Here is a 9,449-nt window from a genome sequence, read left to right as displayed (position 1 = left end):
TAATGGACATATTCCTGGCCAAAGAGTTACCTGAACATTAACTTGCTATTCATAAAGATTGACTTGTTGTGATGTTATATTAGCCATACAGAAGTCCATATTTGACCCAAGGAAAATATTTCTGGCCAAAAAATCCTCAATCTTGAACTTTCCATACATACTCATAGACAACTTCTGATGCTTCATTAGCCATATTGAAGTCCATTTAGAAGTCCATATCTTGACGGATTGAACTTATTTCTGGTCAAAGGGTCCTAATTGGTTTTAAACTATATAAACTTAGAGACTCCTGATGTTAAATCAGCCATTCAGAATTCCATATTTGACCTACTGAACATATTTTTGGCCAAAGAGTCCTCATCTTGATTTTTCTATACATACTCATTGACTCATTCTGATGCTCCAAAAGCCATATATGGCCATATCTGACTTATTGAACTTATTTCCGGTTAAAGGGTCCAAAAAAAAAGAAAAAAAAAAAGAAAAAATAGAGACTACTTTTGATGAAAAATCTGCCATATAGTCTTTGAACTCTGTATACAGAGGTCACTTTTTGACTTAATGGACATATTCCTGGCCAAAGAGTTACCTGAACATTAACTTGCTATTCATAAAGATTGACTTGTTGTGATGTTATATTAGCCATACAGAAGTCCATATTTGACCCAAGGAAAATATTTCTGGCCAAAAAATCCTCAATCTTGAACTTTCCATACATACTCATAGACAACTTCTGATGCTTCATTAGCCATATTTAAGTCCATTTAGAAGTCCATATCTTGACGGATTGAACTTATTTCTGGTCAAAGGGTCCTAATTGGTTTTAAACTATATAAACTTAGAGACTCCTGATGTTAAATCAGCCATTCAGGATTCCATATTTGACCTACTGAACATATTTTTGGCCAAAGAGTCCTCAATCTTGAAGTTTCTATACATACTCATTGACTCACTCTGATGCTTCATAAGCCATATATGGCCATATCTGACCTATTGAAATTATTTCCGGTTAAAGGGTCCTAAAAAAAAAAAAAAAAAAAAAAAAAATAGAGACTACTTTTGATGAAAAATCTGCCATATAGTCTTTGAACTCTGTATACAGAGGTCACTTTTTGACTTAATGGACATATTCCTGGCCAAAGAGTTACCTGAACATTAACTTGCTATTCATAAAGATTGACTTGTTGTGATGTTATATTAGCCATACAGAAGTCCATATTTGACCCAAGGAAAATATTTCTGGCCAAAAAATCCTCAATCTTGAACTTTCCATACATACTCATAGACAACTTCTGATGCTTCATTAGCCATATTGAAGTCCATTTAGAAGTCCATATCTTGACGGATTGAACTTATTTCTGGTTAAAGGGTCCTAATTGGTTTTAAACTATATAAACTTAGAGACTCCTGATGTTAAATCAGCCATTCAGAATTCCATATTTGACCTACTGAACATATTTTTGGCCAAAGAGTCCTCATCTTGATTTTTCTATACATACTCATTGACTCATTCTGATGCTTCATAAGCCATATATGGCCATATCTGACCTATTGAACTTATTTCCGGTTAAAGGGTCCTAAAAACAAAAAAAAAAAAAAAAAAAAATAGAGACTACTTTTGATGAAAAATCTGCCATATAGTCTTTGAACTCTGTATACAGAGGTCACTTTTTGACTTAATGGACATATTCCTGGCCAAAGAGTTACCTGAACATTAACTTGCTATTCATAAAGATTGACTTGTTGTGATGTTATATTAGCCATACAGAAGTCCATATTTGACCCAAGGAAAATATTTCTGGCCAAAAAATCCTCAATCTTGAACTTTCCATACATACTCATAGACAACTTCTGATGCTTCATTAGCCATATTTAAGTCCATTTAGAAGTCCATATCTTGACGGATTGAACTTATTTCTGGTCAAAGGGTCCTAATTGGTTTTAAACTATATAAACTTAGAGACTCCTGATGTTAAATCAGCCATTCAGAATTCCATATTTGACCTACTGAACATATTTTTGGCCAAAGAGTCCTCAATCTTGAAGTTTCTATACATACTCATTGACTCACTCTGATGCTTCATAAGCCATATATGGCCATATCTGACCTATTGAAATTATTTCCGGTTAAAGGGTCCTAAAAAAAAAAAAAAAAAAAAAAAAAAAATAGAGACTACTTTTGATGAAAAATCTGCCATATAGTCTTTGAACTCTGTATACAGAGGTCACTTTTTGACTTAATGGACATATTCCTGGCCAAAGAGTTACCTGAACATTAACTTGCTATTCATAAAGATTGACTTGTTGTGATGTTATATTATCCATACAGAAGTCCATATTTGACCCAAGGAAAATATTTCTGGCCAAAAAATCCTCAATCTTGAACTTTCCATACATACTCATAGACAACTTCTGATGCTTCATTAGCCATATTGAAGTCCATTTAGAAGTCCATATCTTGACGGATTGAACTTATTTCTGGTTAAAGGGTCCTAATTGGTTTTAAACTATATAAACTTAGAGACTCCTGATGTTAAATCAGCCATTCAGAATTCCATATTTGACCTACTGAACATATTTTTGGCCAAAGAGTCCTCATCTTGATTTTTCTATACATACTCATTGACTCATTCTGATGCTTTATAAGCCATATATGGCCATATCTGACCTATTGAACTTATTTCCGGTTAAAGGGTCCTAAAAAATAAAAATAAAAAATAAAATAAATAGAGACTACTTTTGATGAAAAATCTGCCATATAGTCTTTGAACTCTGTATGCAGAGGTCACTTTTTGACTTAATGGACATATTCCTGGCCAAAGAGTTACCTGAACATTAACTTGCTATTCATAAAGATTGACTTGTTGTGATGTTATATTAGCCATACAGAAGTCCATATTTGACCCAAGGAAAATATTTCTGGCCAAAAAATCCTCAATCTTGAACTTTCCATACATACTCATAGACAACTTCTGATGCTTCATTAGCCATATTGAAGTCCATTTAGAAGTCCATATCTTGACGGATTGAACTTATTTCTGGTCAAAGGGTCCTAATTGGTTTTAAACTATATAAACTTAGAGACTCCTGATGTTAAATCAGCCATTCAGAATTCCATATTTGACCTACTGAACATATTTTTGGCCAAAGAGTCCTCATCTTGATTTTTCTATACATACTCATTGACTCATTCTGATGCTCCAAAAGCCATATATGGCCATATCTGACTTATTGAACTTATTTCCGGTTAAAGGGTCCAAAAAAAAAGAAAAAAAAAAGAAAAAATAGAGACTACTTTTGATGAAAAATCTGCCATATAGTCTTTGAACTCTGTATACAGAGGTCACTTTTTGACTTAATGGACATATTCCTGGCCAAAGAGTTACCTGAACATTAACTTGCTATTCATAAAGATTGACTTGTTGTGATGTTATATTAGCCATACAGAAGTCCATATTTGACCCAAGGAAAATATTTCTGGCCAAAAAATCCTCAATCTTGAACTTTCCATACATACTCATAGACAACTTCTGATGCTTCATTAGCCATATTTAAGTCCATTTAGAAGTCCATATCTTGACGGATTGAACTTATTTCTGGTCAAAGGGTCCTAATTGGTTTTAAACTATATAAACTTAGAGACTCCTGATGTTAAATCAGCCATTCAGGATTCCATATTTGACCTACTGAACATATTTTTGGCCAAAGAGTCCTCAATCTTGAAGTTTCTATACATACTCATTGACTCACTCTGATGCTTCATAAGCCATATATGGCCATATCCAGTGTTGGGAGTAACGCGTTACAAAAGTAATTAATTACTGTAATGCATTGCTTTTTGCTGTAACGCGGTAATGTAAGGCATTACAGGGGGAAAAAAGGTAATATTTTACTCGGTACAAATGTCAGTAACGCGCGTTACAAGCATTGTTAGTTAACCTGGAATAAAGTGGTGGTTTTTTTCTTCTTCATACAAATTCGCCAAAATCACCGCGAGATCAGCAGAGGAGAAACGTCCGCGCAAAATGTTTCACTTCCTGTACGTTAATCAGACAGAGCCGAGATGAGTGAGCCTGCAGCGGATAGTACATTCTCAATCTCAACAGCGAGAGAGGGAGTTGCTGCTTACCAGTCGCAGTGGTCCAGCGTCGTTTCCATGGCAACTCTGCGCCGCGGCCGCTCCAGTGTTTGAAAGCGACATGAATGTTCAAAGTTCACGCGCACGGCCATTGATTAAACCACGTCAAAATCATGCAGCATTTACAAACATCTAGAATTAGAACATTACTTAAATAAAAATCTAATTAATATTAAATTATACATTTAAAACTGATTTTGGAGATCTATGAATCGTTCATAGACCAAATGGCCTATGCCCACACTACTGCAGTCACTCACAATAATAATTAAAATAAAATAAAAATATTTGGCTTAGTTATTATTCATTAGTTATTTTTATTTTTGCTAAAGTTTAAGCCTAAAGTTTACCCCGGGCTTAAAGTAAAAAGATGTCTGTACCATGCGTCCATGCAAAGTACCATGGTAATATTTGAGGTACCATGGTTATATCTGAGGTAGTATGTACCATGGTAATATGTACGGCAGAATGTACCATGGTTATAACTTATCTGAGGTACTAGGGCATGTACCATGGTAAATCTGAGGTACCATACTATGTACCATAGTAACATACTGTACAGTATAGTACTTCAGATATTATCATGGTACCATGATAATATCTGAAGTACTATAAAGTATGTACCATGGTTATATCTGAGGTACTATGGTATGTACCATGGTAGGTATCATGGTAAATCTGAGGTACCATACTATGTACCATAGGAACATCTACAGTACCATGCAATGACCATGGTACCATGATAATATCTGAAGTACTATATAGTATGTACCATGGTTAGATGGTACTACCATGGTACTACTATGGCATACCATGGTATGTACTATAGTACATCATGGTAAAATTTCTTATGTGTCCAAGCTCAGTCGGATACCACATCACCTTCTACTGTGTAATGAGCTAATTGAGCATCATACACTACATTTAGATTGCCAAATCCATATTTGCAGTTATTTTGGTGAGAGTAACTTAAAAGTAATGCAATAGTAGTGTAATGCCTTACATTTTAAATACAGTAATATTGTAATGTAACGAATTACTTTGAAATGACAGTAACAAGTAATAAATAACGCATTACTGTTTCGAAGTAACTTGCCCAACACTGGCCATATCTGACCTATTGAAATTATTTCCGGTTAAAGGGTCCTAAAAAAAAAAAAAAAAAAAAAAAAAATAGAGACTACTTTTGATGAAAAATCTGCCATATAGTCTTTGAACTCTGTATACAGAGGTCACTTTTTGACTTAATGGACATATTCCTGGCCAAAGAGTTACCTGAACATTAACTTGCTATTCATAAAGATTGACTTGTTGTGATGTTATATTAGCCATACAGAAGTCCATATTTGACCCAAGGAAAATATTTCTGGCCAAAAAATCCTCAATCTTGAACTTTCCATACATACTCATAGACAACTTCTGATGCTTCATTAGCCATATTGAAGTCCATTTAGAAGTCCATATCTTGACGGATTGAACTTATTTCTGGTTAAAGGGTCCTAATTGGTTTTAAACTATATAAACTTAGAGACTCCTGATGTTAAATCAGCCATTCAGAATTCCATATTTGACCTACTGAACATATTTTTGGCCAAAGAGTCCTAGTAGTTATAACATATACCATGTGTCACTTTTGGATTGATTTATTACCCCCTGCCCTGTCACAAATGATTGACAGGGAATCTGTGTCTCCAGAATATGTTTCTGATTTATGATGGGGGTAACGGCGTCAGCGTGTCTAGTAACTATGGCGCCGCGTGACGTGTGACGCGGCCGGAGGTGTTGACCGGGGAATTTTAAAGTAAGGTGTCTGCAGGCTTCCTGGGTGTTTTATTGCCTTTGTACCTGCGCGAAAAGGTGTTATGTCTGTGTGTATTATGTCTGCTGCGCTGTCGTGAGTTCGCACTTCGCCAGAAGCTGCGTGTATAAATTTGTGTAGGACGCAATGTCAGTTACAGAATCGAGCAGAGCAGTGCAGATCGTGTCAGCGCTTCGGTTTATTTTCCTTGTTCTCAAACTATATTCCAAGGTAAATTGTGTTGCTGGAAACGCGAGTGCAAGAAGATGGATGCTTGTCTTAACAGTAAGTGTGTTTTATTATTTAGTAATATTATTAAGAAACATTATTTATTTATGTGTGAGTCATTGTTCTATTGGGATTGCTTAAGGTTTAAAATCTCCGCGCTTCAGGTGACGTTGCTGGAGTGAGCCTCGTGGATCTTGTTGACGAACTTAATTTCCTCAATCAAGCGAGTGGTACGTCGGCTATAATTATGATTTGTGTTTAAATGTTAGTCTACATATTGTGTGTTTTATAATAACGCTTTATTTATTTATAACAGGAGGTACCAGAGGTACTCATCATCGGTCTAGTAACGTTAGGCACACAGCGCGTGCAGCTTTGCGAGAGAGCGCGGACGTCCCTGCCACCGGTAAGTGTTGTGTATGCTTAGCGAGACTGACCCATTTGCGTTTTGTGTAAACACATGTTTCATTTGTTGTTTATCTTTTTTTTTTTTAACAGCCCAACCGGAACGGAAAACCATCACAGCGTTAGTGCATGCGGCTCCGCGTGATAGTGCACACAGCCAGCCCCTCGGTAAGTGTATAATTGTAATTCGACTTTATCAATCGTTATACTGCTATTATGTGTTATAATGTCTTGTTGAATTTAGTTTAAAACTTTCTTATGTGTATTTCCAGAAGGCTTATCAAACCTAGTGAACAAGGTTGCGTCTGAATCTACGGATAGGATTGTGACGACAAAGGATAGATCGGCTGGTTTAGTGGCAAAACCAAAAAACAAACTCAAACGTAAAGCACCAGCGGTGACCTGTGCAAAAGCAAAAGGACCGTTTGATGACGTTGCGAGAGACAGGCATTCCGGACCACAGACATCGGCACAGAAGAAGCCAAGACGATCTGCTAAAAGTATGTAAACAAACAATGTTGTTTGATTGAATTCAGTTCATTCTAAATTAGATGCAAATAAGCTACCAGAGTGCGATAATGTTTTATTTGGATGTGATAGTGGGAGATCGTGTGTGGGTGTGTGTGTGTGTGTGTGTGTGTGTGTGTGTGTGTGTGTGTGTGTGTGTGTGTGTGTGTGTGTGTGTGTGTGTGTGTGTGTGTGTGTGTGTGTGTGTGTGTGTGTGTGTGTGTGTGTGTGTGTACAATGTGTTAGTTCAGAACTGTTGTTGACACATGATTTGTTTATAAACAGGCACATCTCTTAGAGTGTGGATTTATTTATAATTATTTTACTGTATGTATTGGAGTGATTTTTGTAAAAGTGTAGACTCTTTTCAAACACTCGTTTATAAACAACCATGTTGAAAAAAATAAATAAAATAAAAAATGTATCATGCAATGCATACAAACTATTTTTAAATTAATATTATTATTTTTTTCTCAACAGAAGTGGTCGTGAATGACAATGCAGTTCCTGATATAAACGACGTTCAGAGCTGGAGTGACGGACTGATAGAAGCATGGGATGACTGCGTGTTTACAAGTGACCCTAAAGAAACCCTGCAGTCTGTTCCATCCAGCGAGCGTGTGCTGGCTGTGGTAGAGTCAGACCCTGATGAGCTGCCTTCAAATCAGGAGGCTTTCAGACGGGAATCACAAGCCAATATAGACAATCAACAAATAATTGGTCTGATACAGGACTCTGTCAAGACAGCGTTGAACGCCTTCGAGGTACGTTTTAACGACCGCATTAATGCTTTTGAGAGACGCTTAGATGCTTATGAGAAAAAGCATAATGATCGTGAACATTCTACGACGGCTGCACATCAACAACAGGATATTGGTATTAAACAAGTCATAGCAGCTCAGCGGTTGCATAGCAAAACTATCCAACAAGTAGTCAGAGATCAAGGTCTGTCTGTGGAGCTGTTAAAGCAGATCGTACTCACGCTTAAAAAGAAACACGGGTGAGTTGTGAATGTTTTTATATATTATGTGTTTTTGTGTGTATTTTCTTCTACATTAATCCCAACATTGTGTGTATTTTTTAGCATTGGTGTATAATGACTGATTAGCTAGTTTTTCTTTTTTCTCGCTGTATAGATGTTGGTTTTTATTTTCCGTAGTTACTTTAATTGTAAACCTGTCAGTGATTGAAATAAAAATTAAAAACTAAATCTGGTTTTTAAAAAAAAAAAAAAATGGCTAAACGTTGTCGGGAGTCAGATGGTTTTGATCAGGGTCCGGTAGCTAGGTTTAGACGCGACGATGGCAGTGTGGTATCCCCTGAACAGTGCAGTAACACAGAAACATTGCTCTATTTAATTCAGACATTGGAGGGTGTGAATAGGTCTGAGTCTACAACTAATACATTGTTAGAATTATTGGATATTATGACACCGATGGTAGATGAGGATCCAGGCCCGAATATTGATTTTGAACCTTTTGTAAACACCCAACAGGTTGGAGAGGTATCAGAACCTCCTCCAGAAACAAATGACGCTTTTGATAATCCTGTGTCTTTGTCACAGTCAGGAGAGGGAACAGGTACCCAGTCACACCGCACACTCAATCGAGGTGCACCCAACATGGGTCTTGCACATAGTGACATAGAATCACTTGTAAGAGAGGGTGGTGATGTGAGTGGGTACACTGTACTGCCGCGCTCGCGGTTCAATGGCCTGGAAATCCATAGGCTTATAAATCTGCGGGAGATATCTTCTACAGATTTAGCAGCCTACACCATGTTTTTACATGACACACTTTCTGAAGTTGTGGACTTTTCCAGACTGTTGGGCGGCGACGGTAGTTTAATCAGCATCACCTTGAGGGGTCCGAGTTTGACATCAGATGTTAGTACACTTTTGACAGGCACCAATGGTTACAGTGTAGATCTGTTTATAAACGAACTTGAGAAAATAATGCAGAGCAACGCGGATGTCCAGTTTGATGAGAGATTGAATTTAAGACTGTCGATAGCGAGAAGTAAACGCGGTGGTGTTTATCGAAAGATGCGCGATCTAGCCCACAATGAAGTGATCAGTAAAAACAGACTTAATCTGTTCTGTCCCACAAACATTTCAAACAATCTTTGTTTTGCAATCTGTCTGGCGCATTTCCTAAACCCCCAGAAACCTCACACAGAGCTAGAGTCTGTAGCATATTCGTTGCAGAAGGCAGCTGGCTATACTGACCAACACAAGATAGCGTTTAATGACATCAGACAGTTTGAACGCATGCTGAACGTTAAAATAGTTGTCTTCTATCGATCCGATACGGGTGTTTTGGAGAAGTATACAAACACAGACGAACCACATCCTAAAACAGTATTTTTGTACCT

At 36.9% G+C, this 9,449-nt stretch overlaps 1 protein-coding gene across 1 annotated transcript; it reads left to right on the top strand.

The window, feature by feature from the left end:
- Positions 1 to 6,698: 6,698 nt before the first annotated feature.
- On the top strand, positions 6,699 to 8,687 carry LOC306992695 (uncharacterized protein; the record flags this gene model as incomplete). The annotated part of the gene is made up of 3 exons (XM_079601825.1): positions 6,699 to 6,737; positions 6,814 to 7,069; positions 7,557 to 8,687. The coding sequence occupies 3 exons, from the start codon at positions 6,699 to 6,701 to the stop codon at positions 8,078 to 8,080; spliced, it is 819 nt and encodes a 272-aa protein (XP_079457951.1). The 3' UTR covers positions 8,081 to 8,687.
- Positions 8,688 to 9,449: the final 762 nt, after the last annotated feature.

The sequence above is a fragment of the Phoxinus phoxinus genome (genome assembly GCF_949152265.1).
Source record: "Phoxinus phoxinus genome assembly, chromosome: 24".
NCBI classification, from domain to species: domain Eukaryota; kingdom Metazoa; phylum Chordata; class Actinopteri; order Cypriniformes; family Leuciscidae; genus Phoxinus; species Phoxinus phoxinus.
This window is presented reverse-complemented; position numbering and strand designations above follow the sequence as displayed.